The following is a 20,726-nucleotide window of genomic DNA, read 5'->3' as shown; positions in this document are numbered from 1 at the left end:
GCTGACGTACAATTACTTCTTGTAATGCAGCGTGGTATTGGCTGCAGCAATGTGGGATCTTTGAGTTTAGTACAGCTTTACAGCTAATTCATGATATCTCTGCTCTGCCATTTGCTTTCTCTGCACAGCCCACTATGAAATCTTTGCTGCTGCTGAGGTTATTGGATCTTCCTTTGGCATGAATGCTCCTTGACATATCCATCTCTCTTCTTTTCTCATTGAGTGTAGCAGTTAGTGCCAACTTGCTGGAAACAGAGAAGAAAATCTAGGCCCTAAAATTAGATGGTGGAACTGGGTCCACAATACGCATCTATTAATTTTTAACTGGCTATATTAACTTTAAAATGAAAAACAAAAACAATTAAAAAATTCTTGTGGAGACTTCATGGACTCTGGTTTGAAAATACTAAATAACCTACAATGACATTCCTAAAGACATTTGTTAATTAGTGGGAGGTTCAGAGGAGAAGGGTGACAAGATGAATGCATGGATGAGAGAAGGGATTCTGTTGATGGATTTCACGTGTGTGTGTGTTGGGGTCTGGTGTTATAACAGAGTAAGTGGCTGTGACTTTATCCTTGACATGGGACAGTAATGAACTTGATAGGTGGGATAAAGAGCAGGTCTGGAGGGACAGATGTGGGAGAGCTGGCAGGACTAGTCATTGACTGGATAAGTGGAAAGACAGGTGTGTTTGAGTCAGGTGACAGGGGGTCTGAGCCATGCCTAGAAATACAGCAATCAGGAAGAGGACTTGATGGCTATAGGTTAGATACATTGGGCTTGAGGTGCCTGTGAGACTCCCACCTCAGAATGACCCACAGGAGAGAATGGGCAGGAGATGAAGATACTGGAATTCTCTGCATAGAGAAGTCAGTTGAATTTTTGCAAGAGGGTTAGATCATAAGAGTCAGTACATGGAGTGAGTAGAGGGCCAACAGCCAGTCTTTAGGAGAAGCATAATTGGTAGAAATAATGACAGAGGTAGGAAGACCTAGTTAGCTCATTTTTTGGAAAGCTCAGGGAATTTCTAAGAGAAGATGAAGAGGTTAGATTTCAAGGGCTGTCCTGGTGATATCCCCAAGAGCCATGGTAGTAAGTGGTGGGAGGGAAGCCAGGTGGCAAAGCTTGGCATGAGGATTGAAGAGCTGCGAACAGACACTTACCTCTTAAGACATTTGTCCATGAAAGTAGAGGGGTAATAAATAGTGAAGACCACATGGGAGCTTTCTTAGTTCCAAGAACTGTTCTAGGTCCTTTTACTGTATTTACTCATTTAATCTTTACAAAAATCTTGCAAATTAGATACTGTTATTTTCCCCACTTTTCAGATGAGGAAACTAAATTCTGGAGAGGTTAAAAAGTAATTGAAATTACATGGATAGTGACAGAGGGGATTTCAACCTAGGTAATCTAGCTCTCACTGGATGACACTCTTGCTATTTGCTATAGGCCTAGTGCCCTTTCTTGATCCTTTTTGGGTTCCTAGACTCAAGTCCAGTGTGTGTGGAGGTTCTCCCCGGCCCCGCAGTACTAAGAAAATTTCAGACACCAACAGAGTGTCTGAGATTTCAGTTCAGTTCTGACACCAAAGCCACTTTTGTTAATAACAAGACACCCATGTCACATTTATGGCTCTGAAACATTTTCAGCAACGGTAGATGAAGACCAAATAGACCTGGAAAATATGGTCTCAATGGCCAAATATATATTTCTTGTATGTCATTTTAGTGCACATAGTCAGCTTCAGCCACTATGTTAAGGTATTATGGGTTGAATTGTGTCCCCTGAAAAGATATGTTGAAGTCCTAACCTCTGGATGTGACCTTATTTGGAAATGAGATCTTGGTAGATGTAATCAAGTTAAGAAGAGACTCCATTAGGGTGGACTTCTAATCCAATATGGCTGGTGTCCTTACAAGTAGGGAAGAAGAGGCACAGACACACACAGGGAAACATTACGTGATGGTGGAGGCAGAGATCAGAGAGTTATGTGTATAAGCCAAGGAACACCAAGGATGGCTAGTAATGTCAGAAGCTACAAGAAAACCATAGAACAGGTTCTCCCCTAGAGACTTCAGAGAGAGCACGGCCCTGCTGATATCTTTTCAGACTTCTAGCTCCAAAGCTGTGAGAGAATAAATTTTTTTTTTCCACCCTGTTTGTGGTACTTCATTAACAACCCTGGGAAACTAATAACAGTAGGTCTGTACTATGCAGTCACCTCTGAAGGGGCGGTGGGTATGACAGACAGTTTTCTCAGAAGATGACAGCATAACTGAAAGCCTCTTTAGTGTTTCTTCAGTTCCCTAACTCAAAGTGGCTGAAATCATAAGGAAATTTATTTCACATAACAGGAAGACCAGAGGCAGGTCCGTCCTCAGGATGGGTTGATTAAGCTGCTCAATGATGTTGTGAAAGACCTTCTCCTCTTTGCCTTCTGGGAGAATTTATCTTAGTGTGGCAGCCAGATGGCTGCTATGGTTCCAGGAATTACATCCAGACATGATCAGAGGGAAAAGAGCTTTAGTGGCTTCCTCAGCCTTTCATTTGAGGAGCTGACACTTTCTCCTGAAGCCCTCAGACACTGCTCCTATCTCATTGGGCAGGATTGGGTCACATGACTCCCCCTTAAACCAGTCATTGGCAGGGAAGATGAGACAGGTCAGAGTGGTTGAGGGGAGGGATGGGGATGATGTCAGATTGCCCTCATTGCTTTGGCTGAGTGGGGGGTACGCTGAATTCCCAAAGTAGAACTCTGTTGGGAGGAAGGAGAGGGATGGATTCTGTGCAGGCAACAGGCAATGTCCACTATCCACAGTTTTTTTAAAAAGATTTTATTTATTTATTTATTTGACAGAGAGAGAGAGAGCGAGAGAGAGAGAGAGCGTGTGAGTGCGCACAGGCAGATGGAGCAGCAGGCAGAGGGAAAGGGAGAAGCAAGGAGAGAGAAGCAGACTCCCCACCCAGCAGGGAGCCCCACATGGGGCTAGATCTCAGGACACTGGGATCATGACCTGAGCCAAAGGCATATGCTTAACCATCTGAGTCACCCAGGGGCCCCTCACCACCCACAGTCTTTCTAGTACAAAGCACATGGGCAATATTTATAGTAAAACCAGAAAATAAATAATTAATGGCCTTATACTCAAATTACTAGAGGGAGGACAGATCTGTGGATCACCAAGCAGTTCTTTTTTTAAAAGCTCTTTTTGGTCTCTTTCATCTCCTATATTTCAGTCCTTCTGTTATGGAGTACTTACTCATCCATTCCATTGTAAGAAATAGCATGCCTGTGGACTTCCTGTTAATAGTTCCTTATAGGAACCTATGTCCTACCAAAAGAAGAATTGCTAAACCAAACAACAATAACAAAACAATTAAGAACCAACAACAATAACAAAAACAACTAAGGAACAGAATATAAAGACTCCTGAAATCTTTCTCTATATCCATGAAACTCCTGGATAACTCCTTATTTTCTGATAGTAAACTCCCACTCTACCTAAGTATGAGAGATTTAAACATGTCATAGTTAATTAACATTTTCAGTTTACATTAACATTAATATTAACATTAACATTTCAAAACAGCTTACATTTTGAGTGTCCCTTACATGCCACTTCTCATGATTTTGGGTGATACTTTGACATAGAACTCCAAGGGAACTGAGACCCCTGTTCCTACCCCACTCGTCATCAGGGGACAGGATGGTAGGTAAGGGAGGATGGGTCGGCTACTAATGTGACATTTCTGTTACTTGCTTCTTGGACATTTGGATGCCAGCTGTTCCCCTGGATGGTTGGTTATCCTCTCAAAATACTTTGACCTCATTGCAAATTTAGGCTGGTCCATTTATATTCCATTATAATCACACAGATATGATTATAGTTAATTTGTATCAATAGCATGGATTAAAATATTTGCTAATGAACTCCATTTCTGGAGTAAATGATGTGGTAATTTTTGAAACTAAAAAAAAAAAGGGCTTGCTAGCTATGTGAATGATGTTTCAAAAATTAACTGTAGGGGCAACTGGGTGACTCAGTGGGTTAAGCCTCTGCCTTCGGCTCAGGTCGTGATCTCAGGGTCCTGGGATCGAGCCCTGCATCAGGCTCTCTGCTCAGCGGCGAGCCTGCTTCTCTCTCTCTGCCTCTCTGCCTACTTATGATCATTGTCAAGTAAATAAATAAAATCTTTAAAAAAATTAACTGTAACTATAAGTCAGTTCTTTTATAAAAGAAATGGTAAAATCTGAAATTGTGGAGAATTCAGATTTTATTGGGACTTTAAAACATAACACTCTTGCTCTGTGCTTTATTCTGTACAATGGCTCCAGAGAAGCTTGGGAATGTGGAAAGAGAAGAGGGGTTTAAGTAAGGTTCTGAATGAAGCAACAAGCAAGGGAAAACAATTAAATAATAAAATAACAATAAATAATATGTAGAATATGTATATAGAATATTATTATTAGTAAACGAACTATATTCTTGTAAAAGGATTGTCCAGTGTAAATAGAAGGTACTACATCTTCAAGTTTTTTAACAAATCATAATGGAATGTCAAGTTAAATGGAGAAATCAGGAATTTCATTTCTATGGTCCAGTGAGCTGTGGGAGAGTGTTGGTCATACAATCAACAAATTTGTGTCAGAAATTTAGTCCAGGGCACCTGGGTGGCTCAGTCATTGGGCACTGGCTTTCGGCTTGGGTCGAAATCCCAGGATTCTGGATCAAGCCCTGCATTGGGCTTCCTGCTCCACGGAAAGCCTGTTTTCCCTCTTCCACTCCCCCTGCTTGTGTTCCCTCTCTCGCTTTCTGTCTCTGTCAAAAAAATAAATAAAATCTTTTTAAAAAACGTAGTCTAACAAACATGATAAGGGCAGGCCTGGGGTCTGTAGCATTCAGTTCAGTCCTCTACAGCTTTGGCTCCATTGCAGTTCTAAACATTGAGAATTCGTGTTCCCTTTGATTATCTTCAGTGGCTCCAAAGCCCTCACTCCCGAGAGATGCACTCACCTTCATCATTACATTCTGCATAGTAGAACTCACCTTTTAGGAAGGTGACCTACCAAGAAGAGTCCAAACAATCCAGTGGGCAAGTTCTCATGTTTGTAACCACTTCCTTTCCACGATCATTCTGTCCATTGGGATTTGTCTAAAGTTGTTGAGGAAGGAATAAATAATCTAAGAGTGATTTGTGGGGCTGGGATTGGGGGGGGGGGATAGGCCCCATTTCAAGGCCCCAGAATCCCTCTTGCCACCTCCTCTCTTAGGCACCCGTGTTCATCTTTAGCGAGCCTGGCCTTAAATCTTAACTGTTGCTTCTGTAGAGCTATTGACTTTGAGGAAGTTATAATGTCCGCTGGCCTCATTTTCCTTATCTGTCAAATGGGAATATTAGTAGTATCTGCATTTCTATGTGGGTAACTACTAAATTTATGGCTCTGGTCTCAGTTCTCCTGATCCCACTTCCATTTTTCTCCTAGCTACCTGCCAGATGTTTCCACATGGATATTTCCATGAAGGCTCAAACTCCTCATGTCTAAAAACACACTCAACCTTCCTCAGCCCTTGCAAGCCAGTCCTTCTGATTGCCACAGTTAGGATGAGGAAGTCTATGTTTTCGTTTGTCACAAGTCTTCTCTGATATCTTGCCAGGGAGGGACTGAACTACCCCAAGCTCTTTCTTTGGTCAATATCATGTATCTCTCTGGACTTCTTTTCCTTTCCTGCTGCCAACACTTAAATGTGGTCCCTTAGTAATACTCCCCTAGCCTCTCCCTCACAGCTTTTTGCATTATCTCCTTGCTGCTGGCATCGAGGAACTCAGTGAACAGTGGGTATCCATTGAGTGCCATTCCTAAGTCTAGCTTTGTGCTAGGGACTGGTAGAAGAGGAAAGAGGGAAAGAGCCAAATAGACATTGGAAGGGAGTTTCAAAGATGACTAAAACATCCTTGAACCTTGAGGAAGGCTCAGTTCATGAAGGACCCATGTATGGAAAGAATAAAATGCTTGGGTGTAAAGTGTAGGCATTGATTATTTGACACATACCCTGTTCAAGATGGCCCCAGACACCATGGTTGGGCTGTAGAATCTACATAGATGTCCTCCCTTGTTACCTCCTCTGGGCTTTCTTTTATTTTCCTTCTTTTTAAAGATTTTATTTATTTATTTGACAGAGAGAGAGATCACAAGTAGGCAGAGAGGCAGGCAGAGAGAGGAGGAATCAGGCTTCCCGCTGAGCAGAGAGCCCAATGCAGGGCTGGATCCCAGGACCCCAAAGTCATGACCTGAACCAAAGGCAGAGGCTTAACTCACTGAGCCACCCAGATGCCCCATCCTCTGGGCTTTCTTCATTCTTCAACCTGTCCTCCCCAGTTTGAACTTTCTCTTCCAATACCTCCAGTACCCACACACCAGCACTCTGTAGTGGGCTATCCTTCACAAATGGTTTAAAAAGCTTGGGGGTGTCAGCGGAGGCCTCCCAGAAGAGACAACCACCACAGCAAGAAGGGACAGGTTCTGGCTACCTTTGTTTTCTTTAATTTGATTATGCTAGTCCTCACTTCATAGACTTTCAGGAATATTGTTTTGCTTGCCAAAAAATTAAGTTTTTTTACATTGGCATTTAAGACCCTCAACTGTCTTGTATCAGCTTACCTTGCCATTCTTCTTTTTCCCCTGGATTATACTTATATTCCTAAATTCTATATCCAGGTTGCAAATGTAAAATCCTGGAGAAGTTAAGAATGTAAGACAAAGGAGTAAAACAGGCTGGGAGTAAGGTATTAGGGAGTGGTGGGGACTGTGGCAGACTGGAATTCCCTCACTCCACCTGAAGAAAATAGCTCCTGGAGTTTCTCCAGCTGACACTTGCTATGTGGTAATGTGGTCCAGTTTCACTTGCTCTTGAGGAGAAGATCAAGAGATTTTTCAAGAGAAACTAGAAAGCTGGATTCTCTTGAGAACTCTCTAGATTTTTATTGTTGTTAATTTGAATTTGACTTTTACTTCACCTTAAGAAAAGAGTGGGCCAGCTAAGACACATCTGCAGAACCGATCTGTCCCTCTATTTCCTCTGGCCTCTAGGTTGCAACACTTGCTTATAAGGCCAAGTTTATACCACCTTCTTCATGACCTTGTCCCTTCACCAAGAAGAACTTTCTCCCTTGAGATCCTGAGGGGGTACATTTCTGTCCTACTTGAAACTATCTCTTTCACTTTATTTTGTACTGTAGTCCGTTGTGGTTTAGAGGAAAGAACACAGATTTTGGAATCAGACAGATCTGGGCTTAAATTCTGCCTCTGGCACTTCCTGGCTGCTTAACCGAGGGCGAGTTGAGATCCAGTTTCCTCATCTACGGAACTGAAATAGTAACAGTCTCCTTGTACAGTGGCTTCCTAAATATATGTTGAACGGTGAACATGACCCATGAAGTGTGACGATTCCTGCTTCTTTGTTAGTAAGATGCATCCTTATCTCAAGTGGTATTGGGTTTGATTCACAGCTACGACTCTGAGAAATACGAAAGCGGATATGGTAAGAGGCGTTGCTTGCTGCTTCTAACCTAATGTGTTTGTTTCGCCAGGTTATGATGTTGCTGGGCCTGTTGCAATTGGGCTCACCCACTGGAAAAATCCATATGCACAAGGCAGACCTACCCTTCCATCAGATCTGCCTCTCTTTGTCTCCAAAGATGCGGGCCTCCCTGTGTACCACCGATCCTTCACCCGCAAGACTGAGCTGGCTACACCTTTGTCTTGTCCAGCCTCACTGTCCATCACTCCAGTGCCTTCTTACAGCAGCAGCAGCCAGGAAACCCTCAGTCAAGACACGACAGGTAATGGTGTTCGTTCCCTGTTGGAGATTCAGGACTCAGTGTATTTAAGGTTCCTTCACCTGTTTATTTACCTGCTGAACAAATTGCATCTGCTTTCCTGATTATATGGTGCTGTGGACTCCCAACAATTCCCCTGTATTCACTGGTCTTTAATAGCTTGGCTGTACCTGAAGGAAAGATGTGTTTAGAAATATTTGATCTAAGTGTTAGTTCGATCATCTGGAAATCAACTCTGAATCAGAATTCCAAGTTTTGTCATATGGATTTTTGTTTAATGTCTTTAATTTTATGTTTAGTGGCAAGCCATCTTTCTTGGGCTAAACTTTTATATTCAGAAAAGTTATCAATAAGTCATTTATGAATACCTTAGTTACTACCAATTCATGTTGCTCCAAAACTGATCTTTGTCACAGGTCTGCAGACTGCTGCCAATGGGCCAAATCTGAGCCATCCACCCGTTTTTGTGCAACTCAAGAACTGGGAATAGTTTTTACTTTTTAAAAATGATTAGTGTCTTTGTTCATTCATTATGTCTAATTTCGTCTTAGTTAGAGTGGCTGTAACAATACCTAGACCAGGTAGTTTATAAAGAACAGAAATTTATTTCTCATAGTCATGGAGGCTAGAGGTTTGAGATCAGGGTGCCAGCATGGTCAGGTGAGGGCCCTTTGTCAGGTCTCAGACTTCTAATAGTATCCTCATACGGTGGAAGGGACGAGGGATCTCTGTGGTGTCTCTTCTTTGAGAACGCTAATCTCATTCTTGGTGGTTCCACTATCATGACCTAAACATCTCTCAAAGGCCTCATCTCCTAATACCATCACTTCAGGTATTAGGATCTTAATGTATGAATTTGGAGGTAGAGGGGGCAAACAGTCAAACCATACAGTTAGAAAAAATTAAAATAATAATAATATTTTGATACATGTGAAAGTTACATGAAATTCACCTTTCTCTGTTCCACATTTCAAAGTTTTATTGGGACATAGCTACACTCATTAATTAATGTATTGTTTCTGGCTGTTTCCCTGTGATAGTGGCAGAATTGAGTAATTATGACAGAGGCTGTATGGCCTCTGAAGCCTAAAATACTTACGATCTGGCCCTTTGCAGAAAATGCTTGCCAGCTGCTGATCTATGTGATCTTTGGGAGTCATGGCTTAAGCAGTCAGGGCAAGAAAAATGCTCACAACAACACATTGCCTTAAAATTTATCACTTACATTTCACTTTAAATGTTACAGGAAGCTTTATGCAAGAATAACCAGTTAATTGTTTTTATTTCTAAAGTCTAAGTTGGAACTTTAAATTACGAAAAAATCTATCCTGCCACATTTTTCTTCCATAGATATAGCACTTAGGAGTAATGGCTTAGTTGGACAAACCCAATGTGTAATTCCTGTTCTGGAAATAAATCTTTGAAGTTGACAGACACTCAACAGTCGCAACAACATGTAACAGTTCACGGATGCTGCCACCTAGAGGTGAGATGCTGATGTTGCAGGAGTTCCAGATCAAAAGCAAACTGAAGCAGTAGATTGCTGACGTAGCACGAAGTGTGTAGGCTCACCATTGAACTTGTTAAAAATGAAGATTCCTGGTCTCCTCCAGAGGATGCTGTGTCCATGACACAAAGTAAGCTTCAGCAGTCTATATTCGGCAGACTACTCTCTCCTGGAATTTTGGTTTCTGAGGTTCACCCCTCCAGATGTCTTTGGTTAAGTGGCTAGATAGTACTGTTCACCATTGAGCGTGGAGGGACATTTGCATACCGTTAGCCCAGCCATGGCAAAAACAAACTATCTTTCTACGATCAACTTGATAGTAGAAAAATTACAATCTGGGCTGAACTTTGAAATCCTCTAGGATTTGAAATTATCATGAATGAAAATGGATTCTGTTTGCTTTAAAATTTTAATACAATCTGAAGTTAAAAAATGAAGTGCTGCCTTTGGCTGGGGTAGCTGCAGGGTTCTGGTATTTCTTGGCAAAGAAGAGTGTGAAATGGCAGCTGCCAGATTAACATTTTATCACGTTTCTCTGTGAGTTGACTTCTTTCTTTCCATAGAGTGCCATACTCAGAAGCAATCCAATTTCTAGAGGAGGTTTCTATTTTTAAAATGCAGATTTTCAAAAACAAATTAAGAGCCCATAGTTTTCTTCATTCCTGGGAATTTTCCATTAGCAATAAAATACTGTATTTTTTCCAAGCAACTGTTTATTATTTTTATTTGTATACTATAAATATTTTTATTTGTAGCCTCAACATTTAAAGATATATTAAACAAGGATGTAGTATTTTTTAGTTAACATATAATGTATTATTTGCCCCAGAGGTACAGTCTGTGGATCATCAGGCTTTCACATTTCACAGCACTCACCATAGCACATACCCTCCCCAATGTCCATAACACAGCCACCCTATCCCTACCTCCCTAACCCTCAGTAACCCTCAGTTTGTTTAATGAGATTAAGAGTCTCTTATGGTTTTTCTCCCTCCTGATCCCATCCTGTTTTATTTTTTCCTTCCCTACCCGTCAGACCCCACCTCCGCCTCTCAAATTCCTCCTATCAGAGAAATCACATGATAATTGTCTTTCTCTGATTGACTTATTTCACTCAGCATAATACCCTCTAGTTCCATCCACGGCTATTGTAAATGGCAAGATTTCATTTATTTTGATGGCTGCATAGTATCCCATTGTGTGTGTGTGTGTGTGTGTGTGTATGTGTGTGTGTGTATCACATCTTCTTTATCCAATCATCTCTTGATGGGCATCTAGGTTCTTTACATAGTTTGGCTATTGTGGATATTATTGCTATAAACATTCGGGTGCATGTGCCCCTTCGGATCACTACATTTGTATCTTCAGGGTATATACCCAGTAGTGTGATTGCTGGGTCATAGGGTAGCTCTGTTTTCAACTTTTTGAGGAACCTCCATGCTGTTTTCCAGAGTGGCTGCACCAGCTTGCATTTCCAACAACATTGTAGGAGGGTTCCCCTTTCTCTGCATCCTTGCCAACATCTGTTGTTTCCTGACTTATTAATTTTAGCCATTCTGACTGGTATGACGTAGTATCTCACTGTGGTTTTGATTTGTATTTCCCTAATGCCAAGTGATATTGAGCACTTTTTCATGTTTCTGTTGGCCATTTGGATGTTTTCTTTGCAGAAACCTCTGTTCATATCTTCTGCCCATTTCTTGACTGGATTATTTGTTCTTTGGGTGTTGAGTTTGTTAAGTTCATAACAGATTTTAGATACTAGCCCTTTATCTGATATGTCATTTGCAAATATCTTCTCCCATTCTGTCAGTTGTTTTTTGGTTTTGTTGACTTTTTCCTTTGCTGTGCAAAAGCTTTTGATCTTGAGGAAGCCCCAATAGTTCATTTTTACCATTGCTTCCTTTGCCTTTGGTGATGTTTCTAGGAAGCAGTTGCTGTGGCTGAGGTTGAACAGGTTGCTGCCTGTGTTCTCCTCAAGGATTTTGTTAGATTCCTATCTCACACTGAGGTCTTTCATCAATGTGGAGTCTATTTTTGTGTGTGGTGTAAGGCAATGGTCCAGTTTCATTCTTCTGCATGTGGCTAAGCATGTAGTGTTTTATTATAGAAAATTGAAGATGCTGGGGCGCCTGGGTGGCTCAGTGGGTTAAGGCCTCTGCTTTCGGCTCGGGTCATGATCCCGGGTTCCTGGGATCGAGCTCCACATCGGGCTCTCTGCTCAGCAGGGAGCCTGCTTTCCTTCCTCTCTCTCTGCCTGCCTCTCTGCCTACTGTCAAACAAATTAAAAAAAAAAAAAGAAAATTGAAGATGCTGGTATAGCTTCTATAAATCTCAATTAAGATTTTATATAGGTTAATTAATATATTTATTTGATTTTGTACAGTAATTTATTGATTTTATTATGTATTTTCTGTGTGAAAGCATCCAGTTTCCTTTCTCCTTCCTTTTCTTTTTTTTAAGTAGAGTTAATGTCATTATTTTCTTATATTTTATTTTTTGCTTCTCTTGCTAGTTTGAAGAAACCTGTGGGGTGAGATAAGTCAGTTCTGCTACACCAGGATTTCTTAAGCGTTCCAGATTTTGCCAGACATCCCTTCACATTTCTAAGTCATCTTTCTTCTGCACAAACTGTCTAATGGGAGGTCTAATGGGAGGAGCTGACAAGTTTTAGTCACAAAATCACTCTACACTTATTTATTGATTGTTGGGATTTTCTTATGTTTAATAATTTCTTCAAACATACTTAAAAATAATATTTCCATTTTATAAACCCCACCACTCTACAATTCTAGAAGCAACTAAAAGACACAGAATGCCTAGAACTTACCTGGGATTGTCATTTTATTGAGCTGTTTTTACTCTTGTCACTGCCCTATGCTATTATCCTTTCCCTTCATTGTATGACTAACCTGTACAATAGCTCCTCTTGATTTGACTTTACTTAAACCTGTTTGCCACCTTGCACAGTGAACAACCTGTGAAACTCTGCATGGTGGCCCTGGACATGGCACTCCTTCCTCATGGTGGAGAATGTTTTAATCGGTAAATCAACTGTAGCAGGTTAAGTTGGAAAAGCAGTCTCCATTGTTCGGCTGGCTCCATCCATTCATCCTTCCAGCCATCCATTCCTCTGATACATACTAAGTTCCCACTCTGTGCCATGTACTGTGATAAGTCCTTGGAATAGAAAGCTGAGTAAGGAGCTCAGAGTCTACAGGAGGGGGCATATAAGTAAATCAAGTATTTTAATTCAGCATACTAAGTGCTAAGATAGAAGATTTCACAAAAGTGAATAACAAGTGAATAACAAAGGAAATAACAAATAAAAATAACAATACACTTTTTTGTTATTGAATTATTTCATTAATATACTATTAAAATACAAATGAGGTATTAAAATATGCTGTTATGAAAATGTAACATTAAAATATATTTATCAAAATATATTGAGTACAAAAGCTGTTATTGAATTATTTCATCAATCAAAAGAAGGTAAATTTGAGAGAACCAAAGGAAGGAAGTCTGAAACTGGCTCTCAGATATTCTGTGTAGGTTTGATACTCAGTTTTTGATGATCAGGCTTTGTAACTTGCTTCGCTACCTGCACATGGCTTGCATTTTTGGTCACTCTGCCCCCAGCTAATTCTCGGTCACTTTCTCCTATTGTATTCAGTGCCTCGCTGCAAGCTCATGACTCTTAAGTGCTATTACCATGTCTGGTTTCCCTGCCAAGCTTTAAAGATGTATTTACAACTGCCTTCCAGAACATTCAGCCTGGATATATCCCAGACATCTCAAAACTATGTGCCACAAAAAGAACTTGCTTCTGGTACCTCTCAGAGTTGAATTTACTACTCTATTTAATGGTGTCACAGTCTGTCCAGACTCCTAAGCCAGAAAGTCAGTGTCCTCATGCTCAACTCTCTGCTGGTCATCAGCCTACACAGCCAGCTGGCTGACACATGCATTATGTTCGCCTTAGAAATATCTCTAATTAAGAGCATTCTCATCATCCCTGCGGACACTATCTCTGCTCCATTTCTTTCTTTTTTTTTTTTTTTAAATAGGTAGGATGATTTTTTTTTTTAAAAGATTTTATTTATTTATTTGTCAGAGAGAGAGCGAGCGAGAGCAAGCATAGGCAGACAGAGTGGAAGGCAGAGTCAGAGGGAGAAGCAGAAGCAGGCTCCCTGCGGAGCAAGGAGCCCGATGTGGGACTCGATCCCAGGACGCTGGGATCATGACCTGAGCCGAAGGCAGCTGCTTAACCAACTGAGCCACCCAGGCATCCATTTCTTATCATCTCTACCTGCACTAGTATAGCAGTCTTCTTAATTCCTAATTGATTATTTAAAAAATTCTTAATTCTTCCATATCCACAGGTGTCACTTTTCCAAATTCATCTGTCTGTGTTTCTCTCTTGCTCTCCTCTTTCCCTGCTCTATTACTGCCCTCTCCTTTCACTTGGGAAAACTTCTCCCATTGTCGATTTCATATATGGTACCGGAGGACTTTTCTAACTAGCGTACCAGACCCCCTAACACCTCTCACTACTCTCTTCAGATGTATCCACACCGTGGTTACAGGTGGTTCTTCACTGAAACTCAGAGATTCATGGTTTTACACACGCCGTGCCATCCGCGTGGAGACCTTTCTTTACACTCTCCTCCTAGAACATTTTCTCTTCAAGCCTACCTACAAGGTGCCCTTCTCTGTGAATTCTTTTCCTTTTCTCCTCAGCGTATTTAATCATTTTTTTCTGTTTCTGGCAATTTCTGTTGACACTTTGAATTCTGTTCTTGTTAGATTGTAAAATAGGTTTTGTTTTTTTTTTTTTTCCATGTTGGCCGGCTTAGTAGATATAAAGATCTTGAGTTGAGGATTAGTGTCTTAATCATGTATTTGTTTGGTCAATGGAGATCCTGGTATATGGGAAGTATATTTTCTATGACCATTTCAACTGCAGATTAGACGCATTTGAAGAGAGAACGAGGCCTGAAAGATAGAGCTGAAGGAATTACCCTAAATACAAAATAGAGGGGATGTAATAAAACAAGGAGGAGGAGATTGGAATATAGAAGACAGAATGAGAAAGCCCAACATACAATTAATAGAAATCCTATTCTGGAGTAAGAGACTAGGAAGAGTGGAGACACATAGAATATTTAAAAAAAAAAAAAAAAAAGACAATGAGAATTTTCCAGAATTGATGAGAGACACAAATATTTTGATTCCTGGAACAGTGAATACCAAGCAGAATAAGTAAAATAAGCAAAATCCACTATTATTATAAAATAAGTAAATCCACTATTATAAACATATCGTGGTGAGTCAGCAAAACACAAAGATAAAATATTAGAATTCTGAGGGGGGAACAACAGATTTCTTGCAAATGAGAAAAAAGTGAGGAAAGCCTTTCCAGTAATAATGATAAAGGCCAGAAGACAGTGGATTAGTATCTTAGAAGTGCTGAAGAAATAACAGTCAATTCAGAATTCTAAATCCAGCAAAATGATTATTGAAGAGGGAGGTCAGTATAAGAACATTTTTGGAAAAAGAGTGGGAAAGTGTACCCAACACAAGCCTAGTGAAAGAATGACTGAAAAGCCCGTTATTGAAAAGAAGGAAATTGAACCTAGAAGAAAGATGAAAGAAATAATGAGGGGGGAATATATATGTATTTTTAATTCAGGAAGGTCCCTCTAAAAGAATGACTTTCAACCAAAAATAATTTGGTTTCATGGTGGACATTTGGCAATGTCAGGAGATATTTTTGGTTGACACATGTGGGCAGGAGGTATTACAGGGTTTGAGGCCAGGAATTCTGTGATACATTCTGCACGTGACCTGGTCCTTAACTTATTGTTCCATTAATTCTTTTTTAAAAAAAAATTTTTGTTTATTTATTTGACTAAGAGGGAACACAAGCAGGGGGAGTGGGAGAGAGTGAAGCAGGCTTCCCGCCAGCAGGGAGCCCGATGTGAGGCATGATCCCAGCATCCTGGGATCTTGACCTGAGCCACCCAGGCTCCCCTCATCACTAATTCTTAATGCTCTTCCTCCCTTTGAGTTTCTCTTTCTGTGTGTTATACCATGACATTGCAATGGGCCCTGCCTTTGTGGCATTTCCAGGACTCTTCGTGCTGCTCTATCTGCGGCCGTTCTTAATAAAATACATCTTTGGCACTTTTGATTTTCCCTTTTCCATACTTCTTCCTGTCCTCTAACTCTTCCTAAATTTTATTTCACGCTGCCCCTAGGCCTTTTCTCTTCTTGTTCACTTACATCAGTTTCTCAACCTTGGTATTATTGACATTTTGAGCAGAGTAATTCTTTGCTGTGGGAGCTGTCTTGGGCACTGTAGATGTTTAACAGCATCTCCGGTCTCTATCCAACTGGGTGCTGGTGGGACAACCAAAAATCATCACCAAACGTTGCCAAGTATCCCTGGGTGGGGGGTGCAAAATTGTCCCCAGTTAAGAACCACTGATTCACACCAATTAAATCTGGTCCTATTCTTTGGAGTTCTGCTTAGTGGGAGTAATCTGGTAACCTAATTGTTTAGAATGTGTCTGTGGGTTGTAATGGATTTTACCTTATATTTAATAATAGCCTTTGCAAATCGTATCCTAGTTGAAAGCAAGGAGGGACTTCCTTTCTGAAGATGGAGATTCCCACCCCCAAGTTTAAAGTGTCACCTTTAAAAAAATTTTTATTTATTTATTTATTTATTTAAAGTTATGTATTTATTTATTTTTAAATTTCTTTTCAGTGTAACAGAATTCATTGTTTTTTGCACCACACCCAGTGCTCCATGCAATACATGCCCTCCTTAATACCCACCACCTGGTTCCCCCAACCTCCCACCCCCCCCCGCCCCTTCAAACTCCTCAGATTGTTTTTCATATTTATTTCTTTATTGAGAAAGAGAGAGAACATGAACTGTGGGAGGGCCAGAGTGATAGGAAGAGAGAGATTCTCAAGCAGAGTCCACACTGAGCACAGAGCCTGATGTGGGGCTTGATCCCACAATCTGGGATCATGACCTGAGCTGAAACCAAGAGTTGGATGGTTAACTGACTGAGCAGATTTTCATTTGTGACAGGAAAGGAAGGTGTGAAATGACTATTGTGTTTCAAATTGGTAATCATTTCCCAAGAGTCGAGCTTTTACCTGTGTGCCTGCAGTCTAAGCAAAATACTGTGTCTCACCATGGGATGGAAGGTGTTCACTTATGTTTCCTAGCGACCTCGTAAGCTTACCAGTGCTTCTGTGTGTGGACTCTGACATCTAGAGATATGCCAGACTCGTGATGCTATGAATTTGTCTGAGATAGAGAGTACCTTAGAAGAGGTATCTGTTTGTGTGATTTAATTTCTTTCAACAAATTGTGACCAGATACATTCAAAAGTGATGCTGAAGAAAACAGGGGAGTTTTAAATTTCAGAGGTAAGGTGCCACAAAAAAGTGACCCTGCAACTTGAGCTCCTGATGTGACCGTTGAGCGTAATCTGACCCAATTGGGAGCTCAGTGGTCTCCTTTTAGAGATGCCTAGAGATGCCCATTGGCCTGCTCCTGCTTGTGCACTGTGTGCCCAGTCAGGCAAAACCCAGAATTCTGCTTGAGTGTCAGCCCAGCTCAATTCATGATACAGAGTAATGGAAGGATAACTATAAAAAACAGGACCATATAAATTAGACATAGTTTTTCTAAGCCATTATATTTTTTAAATATGAAAAAGTTTGAAAGGTAGAAATGAAAGGAAAGAAAGAAGAGAAAAAAGAAGGAAAGAGAGAAGATTTCTTACAGACAACATAGAGTTGGGTCTTCTGTTTTTATCCACTCTGACAATTTGTCCTTTAAGTGATGTATTAGACATTTAAAATGATTGCTGATACAGTTGGATTAATATCTACCATGTTAGTAGCTGCTTTCTACTCATTGCATTTGTTCACTGCTTTTTTTTTTTTTCCTTTCCTTCTCTGTTTTTTGTTTGTTTGTTTGTTTGTTTTTTCCTTCTCTGGTTTTAATTGAATATTTTACATAAATCATAATAGAATGGGTACCTCCCTGCTTCTGCCTCTGCTTTCAAAATTTTTCCTCTTGTCAACATGTCCCTGAAGGAGTGTTTCAGTTTTGTAAAAACGATATTTATCTACTTAACTTTTCAGAGCACTATGCACACAGTGGGAGGGGTAGTAAAAGAGGGGAAAAGAATCTCAAACAGACTCAGTGCTGAGCCTAAGGGCTTGATCTCATGACCCTGAGATCATAAGCTGAGCTGAAACCAGGAGTCAGATGCTTAACTGACTGAGTCCCCAAGGTGCCCCAGGAGTGTTTCAGTTTTAACTTTACACTGTGGAAAAGATCTCCTGGTAAGGGTTATGTGAAATGTGGGTCTGATGATTAACCTATGTAAGTTGGGTAATTGTAACAAGTAAAACCACTTGTCCTGGCTTTTTGGAAGGTGATTTGTGGTTTTCTAGAATACTGGTGGGGTAGAAGATATCACAGTAGAAGGGCAGGCGTTTGAGGAGAGGTTGTTCAGATAAGGGACTGGTGTTTGAGGCAGTGGGACAGTGTATGGAGGCTGATTCCAGAGCAGCTGGGAATAGCTGTATTGTTCTATTCAAGGTTGAGCACTGAATGCGTTGTCCATAGAAATACTGTTACATGTGCTAGCTGGGTTCTCTCAGGCTAGTACTCCAGTATTTCCAATGTTTTTTGGCATTCGGTGAATTAATTGACATTTGTGATTAGGTCCAGAATCTTAATCGCCATGTATATGCCACTTCTCTGAGAAAAACTCACATGGAGTTAGGGACTACTTGCACTTTAGGACTAAGAGGATCATTGGAAATATTCATTTGACAAGAGAATTGGCTAAGAGAAATAAATCCGTGAACTACCTTCAAGTTTCTGAATTTCCCCACATTCTCTTATATTTGGCTGTATTGTTCTTCTCAGAATTCAAGGCCATGCCCTGTCACTTGATTTCTGATTCTAGCACAATCCTTCTCTGTTAATTCCTTCTCTGTGTGTGGTGGTTATTTAGTTTTAGAAGATTGAAGCATCAGTGAATCAGGAAATGATTAATGGCACATGAAGACAAAGTCAATTAAACGATGCAGCTATGAAGTTACTTGAGGATTTCTGATATAAGAAATTGAAAAGCTTGACTTAAAGCTGTGTTAAATCTGATTTGCAAAGAATAATATACTTTAGAATCAAAGACACGCAGATGCTCCAAAAAGCCATTCATTCATCTAGTCATCTAAACTCTTGCTACTCCCAGTTTTGTCCTCAAGAGATAAGAGGGCCTGATTGAAATAGTTCCAAAGGCATAGAAATGATGGGCATTTTGGAGATAGCTTCAGTTGGACTTGTGATTGGTGGATGAAATATGTGAGTGAGTGGTGATCCCAAGTATTTCCATAAAGTTAATATATAATACTGAAGCTTGGAAGCTTAGACCAGTGGTTCTCAAACTTTAATGTGAGTAAAAATCACCTGGAGATCTTGTTAGACTGCAGATCCTTCTTAAGTAGGGGTGTATGTGGAGGGGGGAGGGTGAGATTCTGCATTTCTTACAAGCTCCCATGTGTTGGTTGTGGAGCTTGGAATTTAGTATGAGATGCAGATAACAATATTATACCAAAGAAAGTATGGTTACCAACGGGCAGGTGCTGTGTGAAGAAAAGGATCTTCTTAAAGATCCTTGATAGTATTGTATTGATCAAAACATGTGTCTGAGTTCCCAAAACAGCACTGCATAACCACCAGTTGTAAGTGGGAGGTCTCTGATGAAGGGAAAATTATTGACCTGTGAGGTATAGATGTTCTCAGTTTTTCATATACATTGTTTAGGTCCTAAAAAGCAAGCCAAAAAACCAACGGCCCTGGTAAGAACTTGAGAGGGAGCTTAGTTATCTTAGTTTGGGTTCTCTGGGAAATGGATTCTGAGCGGGAGATGTACATGTAAGAAATTTGTTAGGGAGAGCCCATGGGATCAAGGTTGTGTGTGTGTGTGTGTGTGTGTGTGTGTGTGTGTGTGTGTTTAGGGGGGATGGAACAGAGGAGGATTAGGCAGAGAGTGGATCTGGACTGTAATGATGCACAAAGGCCTCAGTCCATTGCAAAAAAAGATCTGGAGCTGGGATGACCCTTCAAAATGGTCCCATCCTGGGGTTTTTGGACACTCCCATCATTGCCTGAATGCAACCTGCTACAGGGAAGGGGGGTGATCTTGAGAAACTTTGTTTGGGAGCAAGGACTGGAGACAGAGACTCAGCCCAGAGCCATACAGTGTCAACACCGGCAGCAGCCGGGGGAGTAAGAGGACACAGGCTGGCCTCCACCATGTGGGCTGGTTGAAATGAAGGCAGAGGATATAAATAGGAATGAGGTGGAGGAACCTTGCTGCCCTCAAGCTTTGGGTAGGGTAAGTCTCTGCAGATCTTGGTGGGATCGGGAGGAGATGACTTGCTGCCTGTTTGTTAGAGTGCTGGGTGGAATCGGGTTGGCGTTTTTGAGATGAGGTTCATCAGAGTACATTCAGGAGGTTTGTGAGTACCAGCTGATTTGTAAGTAATTTGGAAAGGCAAGACCAGGTAGAGGATCAGGGCTTAGCTCTGTGGAAAGAGGTCCGGCGTCGGGGCAGATTTTATGAGCACCTGGATTCAGGTTCAGTCTGTAGCTCTCTCCAGCAAGGAGGAAGCTAAAATAACCCCCTTCTGTCACTGTTCACCTTGTTATGAGCCTGTATATTTGGAAACTTGGTACAGTTTTTTCTTTTTCAGGAAAATAGGATACCACTGACTTAGGGTTGTAATTGGAAAATGGGAGAGTTGGCTGTAGTTTTCTCTTTAGAGGTAGAGTGATTCGTATTTATTCAAGAGCTGTTCCCTCAAGTGCCTCCTAATACGCGCCACTGCCGCAGGTCCTGGGGATACCGTAGTGAACCCTGGGCAAGGCCCCTTTCTTTGTGGAATGATGGTGATGCGGGCTAGTGGATGCGACCGATATTAAGTCATTGCACAAACAACGAAAATCTGGTCAGCTCAATGAAAGACAAAGACACTCCCCGGGATTTACGGAGGGTGCTGCTGGTGGGGCGCTGCGCAGCCCCTAGCCCAGGTCCCGGCCTGGACTCGCAGCGGCGGCGGGCAGCGTGGGCGGCGCCTGGGGCTCCGGGGACTCCGCGGTGGCTGCGGCAGGCTGGGGCAGGCTGGCGGACGGCAGAGCGCGGCCGGGGAGCGGAGGCGGGCGGCGGGGGTGTCGCCGGGGGCCCGAGTGATGGAGGCGGCAGCGGCGGGCGGGCTGACGGTAGGTGGAGGCGGCCGAGGCGGCGCAGGTGGAGCAGCGGCCGCCGG

At 41.5% G+C, this 20,726-nt stretch overlaps 1 protein-coding gene across 3 annotated transcripts in view; it reads left to right on the top strand.

Annotated features, from left to right (window-relative positions):
* The window catches only part of ANO4 (anoctamin 4), a 457,591-nt gene that overhangs the window by 14,712 nt on the left and 422,153 nt on the right, over positions 1–20,726 (top strand). For all 3 annotated transcript variants that reach the window (XM_059402257.1, XM_059402256.1, XM_059402258.1), the window contains exon 3: positions 7,595–7,846. In XM_059402257.1, the coding sequence (XP_059258240.1) occupies positions 7,595–7,846 (252 nt within the window). The remainder of the gene's footprint in view (positions 1–7,594; positions 7,847–20,726) is intronic.

Source organism: Mustela nigripes, chromosome 6 (genome assembly GCF_022355385.1).
Source record: "Mustela nigripes isolate SB6536 chromosome 6, MUSNIG.SB6536, whole genome shotgun sequence".
Lineage (NCBI taxonomy): Eukaryota > Metazoa > Chordata > Mammalia > Carnivora > Mustelidae > Mustela > Mustela nigripes.
This window is presented reverse-complemented; position numbering and strand designations above follow the sequence as displayed.